This window comes from Alligator sinensis, unplaced genomic scaffold, assembly GCF_000455745.1.
Source record: "Alligator sinensis unplaced genomic scaffold, ASM45574v1 scaffold250_1, whole genome shotgun sequence".
Taxonomy (NCBI): Eukaryota; Metazoa; Chordata; order Crocodylia; family Alligatoridae; genus Alligator; species Alligator sinensis.
The window spans coordinates 2,693,336-2,714,134 of NW_005841888.1; the positions used below are offsets into that span (position 1 = coordinate 2,693,336).

Consider the following 20,799-nt stretch of genomic DNA (forward strand, 5'->3'; position numbering starts at 1 on the left):
GTATGTTCCCGAATCCCCCTCCCCCCCCCCCCCCAAAGGATCCATATGCTAATTAGTGCCCCACTCATAACTGGAACTGGGTGTTCTTGTCACGAGTCCTGGGATGCTCCAAAAATTTATATGCAGATGAGGCACAGCAGCTCCACCTCATGGAGGGCAGGGCCACACTAATCATATGTGATAGGCTGAGAGAGGTTTTCCAGACCTTTAAGGTTGCAAAGAAACAGGAATCACTGGAAATGGGAAAGAAAGGAATAGTTCAGCTATGGTAATAAAAAGGAAGTCAAAATGCGTGTTTACAGTGGCTCACCATACCTTTGAAAAGAGTCAGTGTTGAGGGGGACTGAGCACAATGGGAACTACCATATATCATACTCAGATAGGGTATACTGGTATGTCCTTGTGGTGGGTTCCCACAGCTTTTTGTTTTCTTGTGTGCTAAGATCATGTGGCAGGGGCAGGGGAAATATCATAACCACCAAGGTGGTTTTCCAACTGGCTGGGGAAAATCATGAACGTGGCAGAGGGTTGTACCCTGACTGAGGTAATGCATAGTTAGCCTCCTACTTTCACTTCCAGTGGGAAGATATTGGCTATGTGCTGACTTTATGGAAATGGGAGACTCCTCCCTAGCTTGCTCCTGCGGCCATATGGCTGAGGACAAGTGAAACTCAGGGGCAACCAAACCCCAAGCCTCCAGGCTTGGGCCTGCATGTAGGATGGCTGCCAAAGGATTTGGAAGCATCTGAAGCCCCAGGCAGGGGTGGAGGATGCTTGCTGGTAGAAGGGCCACATATGGTTCTTGAATAATTCACTGATTTGGAATTGATTTGGCTGACTTGACTAGAGACATGAAAAATGTTCCTTAAACATAGAATAAAATAAAATCTCAGCCTTCCCACAGGCTTAGTTGGCTGCATGCTTTATATGTAACTTAGTTACTTTCCCATCCCTACCCCCACCTTCTATTATGTAGCCCCTCACTTGGGTCTTCTGTATATTTCTTTCTGCCTTGAGCCTTGTCACCTGAACTGTAACATTGTTGGCACCAAGGGGAGGGTGTCAGGGCTGGCTCTGGCTTTTCCAGTGCCAGTCTGCTATAGCAGTACCTGCAGGCCCAGTGCCACTTCCCTCCTAGGGAAGCAACTGCCCAATTTTTAAAAAACATGTATGTGTGTGTGTGCGCACACACACACACATGCACACATGGTTCCCAGCAGTATGTTTGCCCAATATGGGCCATGTTCTTTATAACTGCTCAGTGTTGGATGTATTTAATCAACTTCATAGATGGTTTCTAATCCATTACTGAGCACATGCTGCTTTTGGTAGCAGCTTAATGATAGATGGTGTATTTAATGAGGTTTTCTTTAATGCAAATATAAGATGAGGAGTTCTTTTCCCCATGCTGATTTTAGGTAAAGAAATCATTATACTTGAGTAAATATGGTAATATTGTCCACAAGTCTTCCTGTTAATCAGTGACAAATATGTCTGCTTTTAGAAGAGTTGATTTATTCAGCAAGAGCCTAGTGAAATAGCTAAGGAGATATTAAGTCAGAGAAGGCCTTCTGCTTTAAAAGAGGAATTATAAAAGGTTAGAGTTCAAATCTTTAAAATGAAGAAGTTCCAATTTGTTTTATGAAAGTCAGAAACCTATTGGTTTTTATTTTTCACAGAACTGTGAAATCCCTAGAGGTGAGCCCTCACTATTATTGATTAGAATAGTGTCTGTACTATTCAATATTTGAATTCTAGTGTTGAAAGCCCACATTGATGGAGGGTGGTTTAATTAATAAGGCTCTTGTCAGATCCTAGTGCCACCACAAAACCACTGGTGGCACTGAGGTTTGAGATTGCTTTGTTTTCTAAGGTTGCAATTAACTGAGCAGTAGTGGATAGAGATTTTTGTAGGTGTATCTTTAACACATGATTGTTCATTGTAGTTAGAGCAGGTATATAGCAGTCGCAAAGAATTCAGCATTGCTTAACAACACTGTTTTTTTGTATTCCTGAAATGTGACACAGATAATCATGATTAATAGCTGAGCAATAAGGTTGTTAATGAATTTCCCTCAAAATATCCTTGGTCATTGTTAACATCATCAATGCCAAATAAAACAGATAATGTTGATTTGGGGTGTGTACATACATTCACAGGAGCCAGTTTAGGTTTAGGCAGCTTACTTTAATGTAAGCAAGCTGCCTAAACCTAAACTGGGAGCAGCACATGCAGTTTTTGCTGCTGCCAGGAGCAGCACAGGCAATCAGAGGTAAGTAACTTTGGGGGGAGGGGCGTGGAGAGGAGGGAAGGGAAAGGTCAATCCAGGGGGGTTGGTAGGTCTGCAAATTGTGGGGAGGGGGCACAGGGGGTTGGTGGGTCTGCAAGGGAAGTTGCTTGGTCTGGAAGCCGAGTAATCAAGGGCCCCAGTAAAAATTTAGGTGGGGGGCAGGTGGGGAACAGCACAGCCCCAGGTCTAGGGCAAGTAGCTAGCTTTTCCTAGCCTCAGGGCTGTGCTGTAAACACATGCAGGCCTTCACTAGACTGGGTTACCCCATTTTAGATTGGGTTAACCCAGGCTGGTCTAAAATTAGTTCATCTACTAAGGGGACCTAACTTATATTAGGCACACCATTTTTTCAGTGAACACCCCCCCTGCACACCCTGGCATTTATATAGACCTAACCTTGTTTAGGTATATCTAAATGTAACACACATACCTTTGGTGTAACTGATATTACAAAATATGTAATTTTAAGCAATATTTAAGTAGAATTTTAGTTCAGACATTCCTGTTGTTGTAATTACTCCTTTCTTAGACTTAGACATTATTAATAATATAATGCTTGTCTACTGCTAATCGGCATACAGTATAACCTCATAAATCCAGTGTCCTTGGGACTGAGCACCTGCCAGATATGTGAAAATTCAGGATTTTTGAAACCAGAGCGGCGGAGCAGGGGGAGGGGGAAGTGGCAGCCTGTTCTGGAGCAGTGGCACCATGGGGTGGTGGATGGTGGCGGCAGCCACCGCCACATGCAAGCTTCCCCCTCCGCTGCTCTGGGACTGGCTGCTGCTACTCCTCAGTGTAGTGCTTTTTTAAAAAGTGCTGGATTTTTGAGAATTCTGGATTTTTTTATATACAGATTTATGAGGTTATACTGTATATCTTAATAAAGCTGAATTTAGTTATTGTGACTTTTGTTATATTATCTTTGACTGTAATGCTGCAAATGCTTATGTATGTGCAATCTTAACATTTTACATAAGAAGTCTCATTAATGTCAAGGGAAATTCTGCATGCTCAAGATTAAAGTTATATGCACGTGTTTGCAGGAGCTGAGTGTAAAATTTGAATATTTTTTATATTTTTTTCTATGGGCTGGCTTTATCTTATGCATTGCCAAATAGAAGAATATTTCTTATTTGCTAATATTATATGACTTCCTTTATGACGCAAGCTATTTTTTCATCTTTAGAACAGTTTCATGAACCATTCAGGTTCCACTTAATTATCAGGCATAAGATTCATATTGTGCTTACATGGGCTGGCTCTTTCATCAACTTAAAAATATATATTATCTTTCTCCATGGTTGATCTCCCTTGAAATTAGGGGGTTACTGATTGCTGTGGTTTTTGTACCTCTGAAATTTTTAACCATTTGTATGTTTCTGCTCATTTAAAAGCATTAGGCATCAGTGCCTAGCATTTCTAGAAGAATCTTGATTCCTAAGGTGTTAATTTTCAAATAAATTCCTGCCTTTTTTTAATTTTGTTTTTTTCCTTCATCTTTGCATTCATCAATTGGATTCATGCTGCATGCTTATCAGTGCAGCTGAGTGAACTATTTATAGTAAATAATTTATTCAGTGAATGTAGCCCTTCTTTGCTGTTTGTGAATTTATTATGAAACTTTGATTTAACAAATGTGTTCATTATTCAGAATTGTTGGATAAACACTGTACATAAATGTAATTCAGCCTGTTGGTTACTTATGAACTGTTTGGTCTTTAACAATGTCCTATTTTTGTTTGTCATGTCAGAGTGGTTATATAATTCACATGGTATTGTTTCTGTTGCCTGATTGGATAGCTTCATAAACAGAGATAGGAACTTGAAAATTTGAAGAAAAATATATTTCTGTAGAACCAATTGCACAGATATTCAAGACATACTTTCCAAAACTTGTGTGTTTTTTGACCCCTGGAAACTGTGGGGAAAAAACCCGGTGTGACACACACTCGGGCAGCGTGCCCTGCTGAAAGGTGGAGTCAGGTGGCCTGGAGCTAAACTCCACTGCTGGCCAGCCTCCGCATAGCATTATCACTGCAGCTGCAGGCCCAGAAGGCCCCCAGGGCCCCAGGTAAGACTGCTGGGGACAGCCAAACGTGGCCATGTGGTATGTCTGTGGCACCACATACCACATGTTCAGTTTTTCTCCATGCTGAAAGGGAACAGCGTGGCAGGGAAGGGTTGACCCCAGATATCCAGGGGTCAAAAAAACCCATGGAAAAAAAAGGCAGCGCAGCGCACTCAGGGCCAGCACGTGCTGCTCAAAACTGGTGCCTGGCTGGCTGGGGCCACATTCCACTGCCGGCCAGCCTCCATGTGGCAGGATCACTGCTGTGGCCCTAGGTGACCCCCAGGAGCTCAGGTAAGGCTGCTGGGGCCAGCCTCATCCTGGCCCTAATCTCCCCTACCCCACCTGGGGGTAACCTGCCATGCATCAAAGGGTACGTGATGCAGGCATTCTTCAGGGACAAGTAGCAGCAGCATAAGGTACATGCCACTGCTAGTTGTCCCTGGGAAACCAAACATCCACGCATGTGTGGCCATGGCCATAGGTGCTTAGAGGGAGCCACAAATCTAGAACTACGATAGTTGTAATGCTGTAGTGAAAAAGGTGGGGACCATGGGGTTTAGACCCCTCCAAAATCTAAAAGCCCTCCCCACAACCAGAAAAGAAGGGCAATTGCATTGGGGATGCCTGTCCAGAGCATCCAAGACCATCTTCAAGCATAATAAAAGGACTGTCAGACATGCAAGTTCAGGCCGTTAAGCTGGGGAACAGAGACTTATCCCTTGTAGTAACAAATCAATTGTACAGAATGCTCACAGAAAAAAATGTAAGTGGTTATGAATCCTTTGTTGACGTATTACCCCAGATCTCAATTACAGTGCAGTGTGGAAATATTTTGAACTTTCTTTGAATTTGGCCCTTCACAAGTTTTTTGGCATGATATTAGCATTAATTTTTTTTTACTTATTCCTTGTATACAAGGTATGTCCATTATTCTTAAATCTGCTTGTTTCTGTTTCTCATTTGGCTCTTGAATATTTTATTACAATATTTATTCAGCTGGCTCTTTGCACTGCTGATATTTATTTTAATATTATTTTAATTGAACATATGTTACCCTTGCTGTTTACTTTTGATATGGAGACGAATCTGTATATGAGCCAGGCAAATTGATTAATGTTAGGAGTGCTGTAGCTCCTCCCTTCTAACTGTGCATGTCCCCTACCTCAGTGGCTCATAACATTTTTGGACTTGAAGCACCTCTTATTGGATCCAAGGCACCCCTCCATAACTTTTGTGAATGTATACTACATATTATAATGCTGACCTCCTTGCAGAGGGAGTGTGGGATTGGCCAGGCAGGGACAAGCCTGAACTGTGCTTATCATCTTTTTCCTCACACCTTGCTTATCTCCTCACAACTCACAGTATCCTTCAAAGGATTTGGCAGTACCCTGAGTTGAGGATCACTGCTTTAACATAAAGATAATTGTTAGCTCAAGTAGAAATGGTGAGAATTTTCTATCTGTCCCTTTACCTGCTGATGGCCCTGATGATAAGTCTGGAAATTATGATCCATTCCATCCCATGAAACACTGTGTTAGACTGGAAGTGAGGAGGAACCCAGAAAAGGAGCAGAAGGTGGCTATATTGGGAAACACATGGAAGTTCCTTCCCTATGCAGGAGATCTCCTTCCCTTGCTTGGCCAGAGAGGCTGATTGGCTGTGGGCTCCTCCACACTCCCTGCTTAATAATTTAAATGCTTGTAGAATTGTTTTAAGCCTCTTGCTCTCTATTGGAACCCTGCCTTCTTGTAGTTATTATGCAGGGACAGTGCTTTTAGTGCTGTGGATCTGACCGATCTTTGAAGTGAGAAAATTACTTTTCTTTTTGAGCCCAAATTAGTTTTTTAGTTTAGTTTTTATATAACAACAAGCACTTTTAGTGGTGTGGATGTGACTGATCTTTGAAGTGAGGAAAATACTTTTCTCTTCGAGTCTTTGTGAGTTTTTTAACCTACTTCACAGCCTTGGGTAGGCATTATTAATTTAATACATGTAAGACTTCTTCATAATTTTATATTTAGTAGTTTATAGAACTGTTTAGACTGATGCAGCTTGCAGCTAATGTCTAGCTCAAATTAGAGACCAAACAGACAATTCCCATAAGAAAAAGAGGTTTTTGCCTTTGGCAGAAGGGAGATCTATAGCAGACTTCAAACTGAGGTCCCCTTCTGGGAAAATTCAAAGACTGAGCTGAAACCAATGGGTAGGAAAAGAAAAGTCTACTTGTAATTATGATTTATATGGTGGGAGCCCAGTAACCAGTACTTTAAAGTAGATCCACTTAATAATGCCTGTTGCATTAATAAAGTCAGGTCCTGCCATTTGAACTTATTCCTGTGTCTCTCTTGAGTAACCTGCATATCTTGATAAAATTTTAGTTCAAATACTTTTTTTTATGATTTGCTGAACTTGAGATACTATTTCATGAAAAATATCTTTCCTGAATCTATACTCTTGTAAACTACATTGGGGCATTCTGGGTTATTTTTTATTCATATATGTATATATGGTAGTTTCTCTTTATTTTTCTCTGGAAAATTAGTCTGTTTAGTTTTTACTAGATGCCTGGTGGCAATGTCACAGTACGATCATTTTACAGTATGGCCTAATTTCTTTCGAAGTGAGCTAATGGTGAACAGATGGTGCTATGTGCAGATTATATGCATTATTCCTTTTCTTCATCGACACATTGTAAATTTGGACTTATTTAATTCTAATTGTTCCTAGTTCTTACAACTTCAATATAAATATTTGTGTGGTTTCAGTATTTGTACAAAGGCATAAAAGTCAGTGTCTGTGGACAAATATAACTTTTAACCACTTCTAAAAGGAGAGGCAGAGCTGCCAAAGGGAAGTTAAAATAAGCTGTTACAATGTAACTCTTGTGTTTGCATGCTCCTATAATGATACAAGTTAGCTAAATCTTTATAACTTTAACCCTGAACAAAACAAGGTTATGCAATGGTTTGTTTTTGCAGGGGTTTGGGTTGTAGCCGTGTTGGTCTAAGGACATAGGCAGACAAGGTTCCTTGGGTGAATTTAATATCTTTTATTAGACCAACCCAAATGATTGGAGTATAGTTATTAAGCCGAGCATACGTATTAGGTTACAATCGAGCCAGTGTGACGAACGAGGCGCCATGAACAAGTTAACGAGCTGTGAACGAGTTAACGAGCCTGCAAGGGGATTTTGGTTACGTCAGGACAGTCGATGATGGGGAGTCGTTGGTGGGTGATCAGTCCACCATGTTTACTCTGCTGTGTGCCCAGAGTTCTCCGATTTGGGCGGAAGTGCAAGCTGGTTTTGTTTGTGTTATAACCAATTGATTTAAGCCACGTCATCTGGTTCTCGTTTGCATCTCCAGTTATATAGCAGTTTTCACTAGGGATTTATGGCAGGGATATCCCCTTTCACCCTGACCAATCTTAAGTTTTGTTTCTTGTTAGTGATGTGGGCATACATTTCTTTTAGTTATAACATGCCCCCTTGCCCATGGCACAGCAGGTGACTACTTGAGTTAGGCTACAGCTCGTTCATATCGTCATACTCATTGTCACTGGAGTCATCTAATGGCAAGCGGGTGTATACAAAAGCAGAAAGCGAAATAAGCTTGTTTTTAAAATATTGGACAAAACAGCAAATTATACTAAGACCAATGCCAATAGCACAAATGGGTAACAACAAAGTAATTAGGGGTGTTAACAAATACATTAGCCAAGAAGAGCCCTCCCATCCAAAATAGTTGAAAATGCTGGATAGCCATCCTTGACCCAGACTGGCAATGCGATTTGTATTTTTGGCAATGTTTCGCATTTTTTCGACTTGTTTATCGAGGGGAAGCGAGACATTAGGGATACTAACACAGCAATAATCGTGAGAGAGGTTAAGGAACTGGCATAGCCCACCCTGATAGATGAGCATAGCGTCTAAGGCGAGTTGGTTTTGCATTGCCATGTGCGAGGTGGCCTGTAATTGTTGGTTGAGTAAATTGAAGCTGTCAGCAGTTTGGTTGGTTAACTGTTCAACTTGTTCCGCCAGCTGGGCTATTGCTATTCATGCTTGACCAATGCCGATTCCACTCCACACAAACGAGCCTTCTATAGCCCATTGAGCAAATTTAAGGACCTGCTCGCTACCGGTAAGGGTGCTCCAGGTGGCTTCTCGTTTATAACGATGGCGTATCATCGGGCTGGGGGCTCAAGCTGTACTAGAGTAAAGGGGGGGACAAAAAACTACCGTGGCTAAAAAGCATTGGATACCTGACAGGGTAGCCGGCAGAGTTGTGTATAAGTGCCTATCTGAGCAAGCCCATAGCAGCCCTCGTGGGGCTGGGGTGTATATGGTGTTACAGCTTTGTCCCTTCCACACGGTTTTTTCTACTTCACCGGGTAGGGAAGAAGCGTTGACGGGTGCAGATAGGTTATGGCACCACTGGCTGAGCCTAGTTGCTCTCAATATGGGGTAATAATACGAGTGCCAGTCGGTGTCTTGCAACACGTTAACAGCTAGCGACTCGTCCCAAAAGACTAGTGGTGTGTGGGATCGGAGAGTGTTAGTCACCGGGCCTTGGTTATTTGACTGAGACGTACTTGCTGCTGGATTTGGGGGAAGTGCTAGATACCAAGCGGGCGTGAATTTTTTAGGATCCCAAGTTAACGAGTGATCATCTCTGGCCCAATTTACCCCTTGCGTGTGGATCCCCCATGGTATTTCGGAACAGTTGATTGGCATAGAGGCGGTCATATTTGGCAGACCAGTGACATTTAGTCGCTGGAGTAAGTTTTCCCAATTTGTAAGGCCCACCGAACAATTAGGGGCATTCATTTGGTCTAAAGTTAAAGGGAGTGGCCACTGATACTGACAGGGTACCCGTCCGGATGTGCTTCCGGGCACCAGATAGATTAAATTGATTTTTCGGTGAGAATTATGGTTTTGAGCCTCAAACCAGCCAGTAATATTAAGGGGCTCGGGGTAGGGGTTTAATACCGGGTCATTGACAGAAAGAGGAAGGCGTAGACATGCGGTACATCCCGACTCTTTATCGGATCCGGTGATGTTGACCCAAACCGACAGGAGAGACAGGATCGAGTTGGAGGGTCCGGAGGAGGCACCGAGGTGACAACGGCACTTAATAGGATCAGCACGATAGGCGCCCCCATGGTGGTCTGGGAAGTGCCAGGTCAGAGCGGCCCGATGTTCCAGTGGCTCTTGTGACGGGCTGCTGTTGTATATGGCCGTCGTGCTCACTGCCGGACCTGGAAAATAAAACGAGAGCAGTAACTGGGTTTACGACAATTAGTTTGTTTGGAGTGTGGAGCGATGGGTGAGCCAATTGTGATGAGCTAAAATTGGTGATTGGTTGTTACTGTCATCAAGGTATACAGAGTAAGTGTTTGGGTACAGTTCGGGTTTACATATAACTCCTTTGTGTACTCGTGGGTGTCTTTGGTGAGGATGGGGAATGGAGACCCAAACCAACTCGTCCGGAGTGAATTTTGGATCCCACGGTGAGGCCTTTTGCGGCTCAACTTCATCCTAAAGAGGCTTGTTTTCATTTAGAGAGATAAGGATGTCGTGATTGTGCTTAGTCCAATTTTTGTATGTGCCTCCTCCCCGTAGACGCAGTTGTTCCTTGTAGAGTCCAGTACGTCTTTCTATTACTCCATTCGATTGGGGATGGTAGGGGAGGTGAAGTTGCCAGGTAACGTTATGGAGACGTGCAAACTTGTCGAGCACCACGGAGTTGAACGGAGGTCCCCCATCTGACTGAATTTCTTTAGGAGCTTGCCAAGTAGCGAATACGGTGGTTAGCACAGTGATAACAGCTGTGGCATTGCTTTTCCATAGAGGAATCACTTGTAGTTGTCGTGTGCCCAGGTCAACGACGGCTAGTCCCTTGTTTGGTGGCTTGGCTCCGGGCAGAGGTCCTAGAAGGTCCACCTGCCAGACTTTCCCGGGTGCGAAATGTCGTGCGTCTAGTGCTCCGACTTGATGCTTCGTTCGATAACACTTTTCCTTGGCACATGCCTCACAGGCTTGAGATACCCGCTCCCAATCAGACTGTGTTCCATAGGGTGCGGGGGTCACTGTTGTAGACCGCCAGCGTAAGTGACTAGCTTTTGGTCCTGGGTGGCCCCAGTGTTCGTGAAGCCACATGAGAAATGGGTTTGAATAGGCCTTGGGATCAACCGTTTTGACAGCCAAAACGACATCACTCCGAAGAGGGTCTTCTAGGAGCTTGTCGATGATTTCATGCACGGGGTCAGTTTCAAGTTGGTGTGATTTAGTGTGCTTTACTAGCGGTTGAATGGTAAACCTTGATAGCATGTCCCAGATTTCCTCCCAATCCTCCAAGTTTTCCGCCGCTGTAGCCATGCCTGTAACAATTTTGTAGACGTACTGGGAATTGATGGCTATGACGGGAGTTGGAAGCGTCCCGTCATGATGTTGGAGGCAGTGTCGAATAACGGCTTTGAAACCCAGGAGTTCGTTCCTTTGAGCTGTGGCCCCTTCAGGGGCGCTGAACATTTCCGTATCATGGCACGGCTTGCAATAGAACCCGTAGCCTCCTCCATTTCGAGAAGTGCCGTCAGACGCCATCCAGGCTGGGGCTATAGTCCCGTAGAGGGTGGGTACGGAGTCCTTTTGAATGTTGGGGTTAGGCGGCAAGTCTTCGCACTTTCAGCAGCACCAGTGGTAGTGGTGGTTGAGTATTATTTCATTCCAAGTAGCTGGTTCCCCTTGGAATTGTGGATCGACCTTTTCGGTGTTCAGCAAGGGCAGAAGAGTGGTGGCGGGTGCTTGGAGTGTTCCATGTCCATAAGATAACAGTTCCATGAGTTGTCCTGCTAGCAGAATCTTTCCCATGGCTCCGTATCGATGCTGAGCTGCTTGAAGAGTTTTGTGTGAGGTGTAAACTAACTCGCCTCGGGGGTTGTGGGCAGTGGCCCACACATGGTTGGTGGTGTTTCCTAGAGTCACTGTTAGTGTTTCGGTAAAATCAAGTGCGTAAAGTGGTGTGGTTTTAATGGCATGTAGAAGATTATGGAGGTCCTTTTTGTCCTTCCCCATCCAGGGCGTGGCTTTCCGCGATTTATCGTGAGTTTGTCGCTGGAGTCTAGCCAGTATCGGGAGGTGGTGCGGGGTGATATAATGTCGGTACCAATTTAGGTGTCCCAAAAGTTGTTGGAGCTGCTTCTTGTTTGTTGGTAGTGGCGTTTCGAATGGGCCGAGATCTGGGGTTTCATGTGTTACACCCGATCTGGTAGCGCCGGTAAACCTGGTGCCCAGAAACGTGATGTCCATCGTGGGCTGTAGGTTAGACTTTTTTAGGTTGACGGTCCATCCCTTGTCATGGAGGTGGTTGGTTAGGCATTTGGTGATTTCAGCGACCCATAATTGCAAGGTCATCAACATAGCTCCAGATTTTTAATTCGCTTTTTTCGGGCAAGGTGTAAAAGGTACGGAAGTCCTTGAGTGTGTCGTTCATGGCGCTAGTGGCTAGCGCTGGGGCGTTACGGTAACCCTGTGGGCAAACTGTCCACCGGTACACGGTCCCTTCGACACACATGTTTAGGATCCCATCGCTATCAACAATTGGAATGGAATAGAACATGTCTTTAAGGTCAAGGGTCGTGCCATACCATTGGCCCTTCTGAAACTGCACCATTTCAAACAGGCATTGTGGTAGCGTGGAAGCGTTGGGCTTCATGAGTGGCTGGCACCTTTTATTGGCCTCGCGGTAGTCAACTACTAGCCGGACTTCGTTGGGTTTTCCAGGTTCGGCGATTTCCCATCCTGGTGATAAGTGAGTACTGGCAGCCACTGGTTTTATGCATTCCTGTTGCTCGAGTCGCTGGAGCAGGGTGACAAGGGCCTTCCCGCAAGGCCCCTTCCATTGGGCTCCTCGCTGTAGAAGGGTGACAAGGGCTTCCCGTAGAGGCCCCTTCATTGGGATTGGCTTGTACCGCCACGTAGATGTGTTGTGAAGTGTAGGTCTGTGCTGATCCATTTTTGAAACGGAGATTGGAAGAGCTTGTAACACTTGTTCCTCTGGTTCGAGTGCTCTGAGACCGGGGATTCCCAAGATGTTGATGCCCCCTAGGACTGCCTCCAATGCGCGGTGGTACCCGGCCACTGTAAACTTTACTTTTGTTGCGACAGCGATGGCATGTAGTCCCTGGACCTTGATGGCCTTTTTGGTTTTCGCATGAGGCGTCGTCGGGGTGATGACATTGATTTGCGCCCCGGTGTCCAAAAGGAAGAGGACCTTGCGTCGTATAGCTGGGTCAGTGGCGTCGTAGACGACAAGTTCGGCGTAGGGGCGAGGGTCTGTGGGATCGGACTTGAGCAGGCCGCCGGTGTGACCGGTGGCCATCACTCATTTTTTGGCTTGTCTTGGTACTTAAACCCCATTGCAGACGCTAGGCGTCGCTGGTCTTCGTCTCCCAAGAGGCGCAGCTGTTGTTTGGTAAGCTGCATGTTGTTTAGGAGGAAGCCAAACATGGCCCTCTCCTCCAGCATCCTTGGTGGCGGGGCCTGCAATTCACGCCGAGGGCCAGGCTGACACCGCTCCGGTTCCAGGTGCTTGACTGGGCACACCGAGGATCGTGGTCCAGCCTCGTCGGGGCTTGTGGTTGTAGGGTCCATTAAGACCTGTAGTCGCGGCAGTTCACTTAGAGATTCCTGACCGGCTGACCGGCCAGCGGGCCCAGGAGAAGACTGAGCGTTATGGCTTCTTTTCCTCCGTAAAGCTCTACGCTTGCCTCAATACTGCCCATCGTGGTTGGGACCTGGCCAGGGTTTGGTAGGTGACGGTGGGGCCACGGCCCATCACGTTGTTGCTGCGGTAGTTCCAAATGATGCGCCCAGGGGTTCCAGGATGCGTAGGATACTCCGATAATGGCCAGCAGTAGCTGTTCTGCGGAGGGCTTCAGCGGCCGTCCATTATGCCAGGCATAGGATTTGTGGCATACTTGACCTGCAACGAGAGCTGGGACTGGAATGGGCCAGTGGGTGTTGCCCGTTATTGTGTTTAAGTCAGTGGCATGCCCCCCGCTCCAGGTGGCTTGACGCGTTAAGAAACTGGCCTCATCTTGGTCCCGCGTCTCCGACCCATACTCCACTAGCAATCGCCCCAACCATACCACCAAAGTTTCACCTGGTTTTAGTTTCGATTCTTTGCATAAGTCCTGCATTTCAGGTCGGGTACGGGTGCGGTACGTCATGGTGGTATGTGCCATCCCTTGGTTGTCTATGTTATGCTTTAGCAGCGCTATCGGGTGAGCCTGGACCGGGGTGGGGTTGGGGTTGACCGGGAGGGCCGGGTATAACTTCCCTCCTCCGTAAGGGGGCGGATTTATAACTGGTGCCACCTCAGGGGGTGGAATCGCGGGTGGCGTCATTTTGGGAGGTGGGGCCGTAGGCAATGACGCGGCTGGCCATCCCCCTCTGTAAGGGGGCGGATTCATGACTGGCACCGCCTCAGGGGGTGTAATTGCGGGTGACGTGACTGACCATTCCCCTTGGGGAAATTCCGCGCGCTTCCCCTTTTCTGCAGCGCCATTTTCGGGCGGTGGCGCATACGTCCCTTTTTCCTCAGTGCCATTTTCGTGTGGTTGCTTGGGACCATCCTTTACCACCGCATCCGCGGCCAATTTCCCAGTTGTGGCCAGCTGAGCCTCTAAGTCCGCATTCTCCTGCAACAAACCCATAAAGGCACGGAATAGCACATTTATCATCTTTCCTTTGTCCCACTTTGGGCCCGCCCATTTTGTCGCAGTGTGGCCCTCAGTTTCCAAACTTTCGCGGAGTTGAGTTAGGAGCTCATGGCCGCGCGATCCGAGCACCAGAGTTGGACAACTAAATTTGTCGGCCGGCGTCAGTTCCCCGCCCTCCTGTACATGGCGTATACAGCGGGCGTATTCTTGGGCAGGAGTTGGATTTGTTGTGCCCGCCGGTTTTACTCGGGCCAGGGAGATAGTTTTCGTTTCCTCCCGTGGCCTGTATAGAACCCGGTTGCCACCCATAACGCAGCCAGATGCCCCAAGGCTTAGATCTGTTACCCATTCCTTGGTGACCCCTTCGTCCCCTTTTAGCGAGAAGTAACCACCGACACACCCCGTCTCCGCTCCACCTGCTTGGTGATAGGCGATATGGACCCACAGTTCATCCGCGTTATTTGTGCGGCGCCCCCCACTGCACCAGGGGCAGTTCTTAATTAATTCCAGCTCCATCACATTTCCCCCAGATCCTGTTTGTGACACCATGTCATGAATCAGAGCAGCTGCCGGCAGCTGCGTTCTGACTCCCACCGGAGTGTTCAGAGGGTTGACTGGACAGGGGGGTAATTAATGGATGGAGTGAAATTAACCAGGCACAGATGCGTGTTGGTTATAGGAGATTGTTTACTTACGCTGCCTCAGGATGAAATACGATGCAGGTAGCAGACTTGCTTTAGTTACAGCCGAGCATACGTATTAGGTTACGATCGAGCCAGTGAGACGAACAAGGCACCGTGAAGGAGTTAACGAGCCTGCAGGGGGATTTTGGTTATGTCGGGACAGTTGATGACATGGAGTCGTTGGTGGGTGATCAGTCCACCATGTTTACTCTGCTGTGTGCCCAGAGTTCTCCGATTTGGGCGGAAGTGCAAGCTGGTTTTGTTTGTGTTATAACCAATTGATTTAAGCCACGTCATCTGGTTCTTGTTTGCATCTCCAATTATATAGCAGTTTTCGCTAGGGATTTATGGCAGGGATATCCCCTTTCACCCTGACCAATCTTAAGTTTTGTTTCTTGTTAGTGACATAGGCATAAATTTCAGAAGGCTTAAGTTTCGTTTTTTCCTAGTGATGTGGGGATAAATTTCTTTTAGTTATGACGTGTGTGTGTGTGTGTGTGTGTGTGTGTATTTTGTGTATGTATACAAGCACACACGTGTATACACACATAGGCATTGAATGGCATTGGATGGCAACAGTGCACAGGGCAGCATCAGTGGCAGCAGTCTCACTGGCTGCTGCAGCAGCCTTGGGGCTTTTGGGGCTTGTGACAGAGCTCCCCATGCAGTGCGGGGCAGAGGGGGGCAGTGGGGATCGCCCCCAGCCTGGTAGGAGCTCGTGAGTCAGAGCTTTTTTTTAAGGGCCAGAAGCTGGGGCAGAGAAACAGAGGGCAGTGGGGATCTTCCCCCAACCTAGCAGCAGCCGGTAAGCAGGGGCTTATTTTTCAAAAAGCCGGGAGCTGGGAGAGCGGGCGGGGCAGCCATTGAGAGTGGGTGGGGGATGGGGCTGATTTGAATACTCATCCGATTTGGTCGTTGCCAAATCTCCAAATCAGATTCGGCCAAATCGATTCAGAACAGTGATTCAAATCACCAAATCAAATCACTGTCCCCCAAATTGGCCAAATCTGAAGCGAATACTAGCTGTTTCACACATGCCGAATCTCTGGCTGTGTCTGTCTGTCTGTATCTCTGACTTTGACTTTCTCTCTCTGTAGGCATGTACACACATGCACACATACAATATATGAGGCTAAAAGTCCTTAATGAACTCTAGATCATATGCCAAATTGCAAATGTTCTTTCAGCAATTAATATTGTCCTCTTGCAACTCTGGCTCAAGTTTTTTAGTCTTCTGCTCATTCAAGATTTAAGACTAGTTCTCCTGGTTCTTGCCTATATTCATCTAGATAATCAATTTTCTATACTAATTTTTTATCCAGAGATTAAAAAACAAAACAAAAACAAAATAAAACCTGATTCCAGTCATTTTCAACTTCAGGGTTCTTAGGTTTCAAGTCCATAGATCCAAACTCATCTTTATAGTTCCTGATCGTGGATCAAGTGCAAAACCGGAAGATGCATATTTTCAGGTGTGAATGTTTCTGGAAATATTGTAGAACAGCTCACTGCCATTGTATCTTAATCCATAATCTGGTCAGAGTATAGTATTTAAGCCTAAATCTGAGCTAAATACAAATACTGTTTCTTTGATTCTTGTCTATTAAAATTGGATATTGTACTTGCTCAATTTATGGAGAGAAATATGAATTCTTAAATTGCAATTAAGCATGTTTGTAAATGATAATTTTTTCTATCTTATAATTAAAAATGAATTATATAAATTGCAATTTGAATACAAAATGTTGGAAATGTCTATGTTAGTATAGCAAAATTAAGGCTGATATTATAAAAGAAAATGAATACACAGTAACAAAGTTATAAAAAAATCAATTAGAACACGATATCTGAACCTCTAAGGTTTCTGAGGTTTTGGACAAGAATGAAGAAATCTGGATGCATCTGCAGCCCTGTCCTGACCTTTGAACTTGAATGTTCCTCCCAGGAATCTCTCTGTCTCTCTCAGATAACTTTTCTCTCTTCTCTCATCACATGATCTCAACAGGTTTTTGTCCTCTCTTCTTTCCCTTTGAATCGCCAACTTGCTTTCTTCTTCTATCTCATGAGTGTCATGGAGAAAGGGAAAGAATGCAAGTTTTGAACTGGTTTTTGAATAATTGAATCTAATAAGTTCAGAGGTGCATGAGACTCTCAGGGTGGGAGCATTACTGAAGACAACGGGTCTGTTGGAAAACTGATGAGTAGAGATCCATGTATTGTGGGGAATGAGAGCGCTTCATTGATATTGGAGTTAGGAAGAGATGCAGTCCTTATCTAAAAGAACATGAAGGTGTTTGGTTCAAGGAATTGAAGAAGGTTCCAATGCAATCATATTCCTTTGGAACTGTTCTGCCAAAACCTTGGTTTAATGCAGAGAAGAACTTTGAGGACAAAAATCAATCAATGATGCTTGAAGCTCTGCATAAGCTAGTAGGATAATGGGGGTCAAGAGTATATTTTTTCTACTAGCACCTCATTTCAGTCAGTATATTAAAATCAATAGGCATTAAACCATATGTCACAGTATCCTGCTGGTAAAGAAACGGCTTCAGATAATGCAATGGTGGGTAGCTGAGTCTTACCATAAAGAATGTATTAATTTCTATCAAGGAAAAATGGAGATTATTGTCACTTCTCTAGATTCTTACCAGGCAGGGTATCCCTTTGACGATAATAGCTGATAACATCTTGCCTTTTTGGTCTCAAGTTGTTTTGTCATTTATAACAGGAAAGATTTAGGACACCAGACTAATGTAAAACTATCAAGATTTATCATTTCTGTCCTCTCTTTTTTAATAAGCAATTGTCCTTCACAACATCATGTTTTATCTAACTCCATGTGCAAATGCTTCTAAGCATTCCTATTTCTAGCCTCATAAAAGGCTTATCCCTAACTTAGTACTATTTAATGCTCCCCCCTCCATTTTTCCAGCACTGATTCAAATAGTCTGCTAACATCTATTTCTTTCCTTCCAAATATTGTGTTTTCAAGAGATTCCTTTCCTCCATAATATCTAATAGGGCTGTGCAAGGCTTCGGACAGAGCTTCAGATCTAGAGAAGCTTCCAATGCTTTGGGGTCTGAAGCAGCATATCCGGGTCACAGCGTTGGCCTCGTTAGGCTTCCCGAAGTGGTTTGGAGCTGCCTCAGAGATCTGGCCATAGGGTATAATAGGGAAACAATAAAATATCTATAACTTTGTTGTTTTTTGTACAGTTTGTAGACTCTGCAGAGAGGATGAAGCCTGCCAAGTTTCAAGAAGATCGGAAACAGCACCCCAAATTCTTGAAAGCAAAACTCATGTCATGTCTATGTGTTACACCACAGGGGGTTCAAACCTTCAGGGGTGGTAGCTCTTGCTGAGGCCACAAAGCCTGCCAAGTTTGAAGAAGATCAGTGCAGGGGTTTGGGGGGAACTGCCCCTCAAGCTGCAGACAAACAAAACTTGTGCCATAGTTGCTGTGGGACTGACTGTGTCCGTCTTGGGGTGGGGAGGGGGGACACTACTCCAGGCCTGGCTGCTAAGCTGCTGTGTTACCAGTTACCAATCAATCAATCATGATTCACTCCGGGAGCAGGGACTCAGGGACCAGCTGAATACACAGGACCTAGCAACTACATAACGACTTAACGAGCATCAATTAGCACCTACAAAACCAGGCTAAGGAGAGGAAAGAATCAATACAGACAATCAACTGCCCCAAGACGGACACTGTCTTGGCACGAGGTTTGTCTGTCAGCAGCTAGGGGTGCAGGGCCCCAGAACCCCCCTGCACCCATCTTCTCCACAGCTGGCAGGTGTCACAGGAGGGGCCACCATCCCTGCAGCTGTCACCCCGCTACACCTTAACACATGCAGTGTCACCCATGGCATGAGTTTTGCTTGTCCGCAGCTTGAGGAACAGTTCCCCCCAAACCCCTGCACCAATCTTCTTGAAACGTGGCAGGCTTTGTGGCCTCAGTAAGAGCTGCCACTCCTGCAGTTTTCACCCAACTGTGGTGTAACACACAGCCACGACGTGAGTTTGGCTTTCAAAAATTTGGGGTACAAACCCATGCATCGATATTCATGAAACTTGGCATGTTTTATGCTCCAATCAGAGACTACCATTCCTGCAAGTTTCATCCAAATCAGACAAGAAACAAAGTTATAGATATTTCATTGATTCCCCATTATACCCTATGGCCAGATCTCCGAGGAGATGGATCGAGGCGGAAACCCGGTCTGGAGCTCCGGATCGGATCGCAGCCATCAGAAGCAGCTGGATCTGAAGCTGAATCAGATCGCTGCTGACTCACACAGGCCTAATATCTAAGTTTTACTAGTTTCCTCAATCAGATAAACCATCCTGTATTCACTTAGTTGCCCCTGCCAAACCTCAGAATAAAAGTGTACATTATTCTCTTCTCCCATTTTAATAGTAATTATCACAGAATGTTTGGATTTCTGAGTTAAAGCAAAAGTGTAAGAATGTGCATCTAAACATTTCAAATCCTCTTAAATTCTTTATTTCTAAAGATGGGTAAAAATGAACCAGTATCTGCATCCAAAATGTCTTTAATTTATCTTATGACATTGAAAAGACTTTACTGCTCAATATGGTAATTGTCCAGACTTTGTCAATAGTTACTAACTTCTTCAGTGTTTTTCCCTTTCCACTGCATTTTCACATCTGTGTTTCTGCATGAATGTGTTTGTGTATAGAGTATGAGTGTTCATCTACATGTGTAATTATTTAATCAAACCAACCTAATGCAAAATACTTACATTCAAATATTGTGGTGATTTCTTTTTGCCTGCTTCATAAGTGCAATTGTATTAGATACAGGTATAAAGGAGAATCAAGTTAAATTCTGCTTTGCATTACATCTGTTGAATATCATTATAAAATAGCCTTTATATTGTAGTAGTAGGCAACAGTCAATCCCTCTGGATTATGGCATATACTTGAGAGGTCACCAGGACCTTTGACATGTACATATAGGCAGGAGTATAGCTTCCCAGATCTTCCATCCCCACCTTTGGCAAAATCCAAAGGTCAGACTGAGTCCAGATGTTTAGTGCCTCAATGGCTATAGTTGTATACACATCCAAGAATTGAACCCAGATTTCCCGCATGGCAGAAAAGGATTCTACCACTGAACCACAATAGCAGGTCTTTATATTGTATGTGGTAACTAAAACACAAAGAACTTTTGACTAGCCTTAATTCCTAGATCATTTCCTGATGGCATAATCTAGGTCCAAACTGATTTCTGTAAGTTTCTCCTCAACTGACTAAAGGAAACTTGAAGTTATTCTTGATCTCCATTTATAGTGAGTTTGATTCTGGTCTTATTCTCACTAGTTTAATACTTGTGTTGCTCCATTTACTTTTAACCACTGATTTAAAGTAATGTATCTGAGACCAGAAGCAGGTCCATTATAAGTGCAGAATTAAGAGAAGAGTTGGGGAACTACTTAATCTCTGAAGTCAGTTTAAAAAGTACACTGTAGTTTGAAATTTCATAGATGGGATCATGAAAGATAATTATAATCTCCCTAGATCCCTGTCGGGAAAGGATTTCTGCCACTGTAACTTTTACTATGTAGTTGTTACTGTATTTTGTCACATACAGCATATCCCAGAATATAGTAGGCACCTTGTTTTTAAAAAGCAAAATGAAAAAAAAAAATCCAGGATTATGGCTGTGTAATCTTTAGCTTTCTCACCCTTTAATTAATCCTTAAATCTGAAATCTTAGCTGTTGCTAAAGACAGATCCATGGCTGGATCTATAATTTTGAAAAGAGTCAAAGAGTCTCCAAGGCTGTGAAATAGGAAGAGAGAGTAAAAAAAAAACAAACAAACAGCTAGTGGACAGTAAAACTGTCCTAAGAATGGTTAGCTTGATTAGTGAAATATCAATACTATTAAAAAGTAGAGACTGTTGTTAATACCTCTAAAGTGACGGAAAAAGAGCCATTTGGACAACTAACTCCCTCAGCTGCCTGAATAATAATGCAACAGTTGCTTCATTGTGAAGCA

General features: G+C 44.6%; 2 protein-coding genes across 5 annotated transcripts in view; one reads left to right on the forward strand and one right to left on the reverse strand.

Annotated features, from left to right (window-relative positions):
- Window positions 1-20,799, forward strand: part of UNC13C (unc-13 homolog C) — a 523,785-nt gene that overhangs the window by 78,602 nt on the left and 424,384 nt on the right. The window lies entirely within an intron of this gene.
- Window positions 9,492-15,028, reverse strand: LOC112549280. 3 transcript variants are annotated; one of them, XM_025197086.1, is made up of 3 exons: window positions 14,784-15,015; window positions 12,282-14,067; window positions 11,722-12,227 (listed from the first exon to the last, which is right to left on the reverse strand). In XM_025197086.1, exons 2-3 carry the CDS (start codon window positions 12,744-12,746, stop codon window positions 11,754-11,756), a joined length of 939 nt encoding a protein of 312 aa, XP_025052871.1. In that variant the 5' UTR covers window positions 12,747-14,067; window positions 14,784-15,015; the 3' UTR covers window positions 11,722-11,753. The 3 variants fall into 3 exon arrangements, 2 of the variants coding, with proteins under 2 accessions (XP_025052871.1, XP_025052870.1); XM_025197085.1 differs by having other exon boundaries at window positions 11,722-12,221; window positions 12,276-14,067; XR_003092664.1 differs by lacking the exons at window positions 11,722-12,227; window positions 12,282-14,067 and adding an exon at window positions 9,492-9,624 and having other exon boundaries at window positions 14,784-15,028.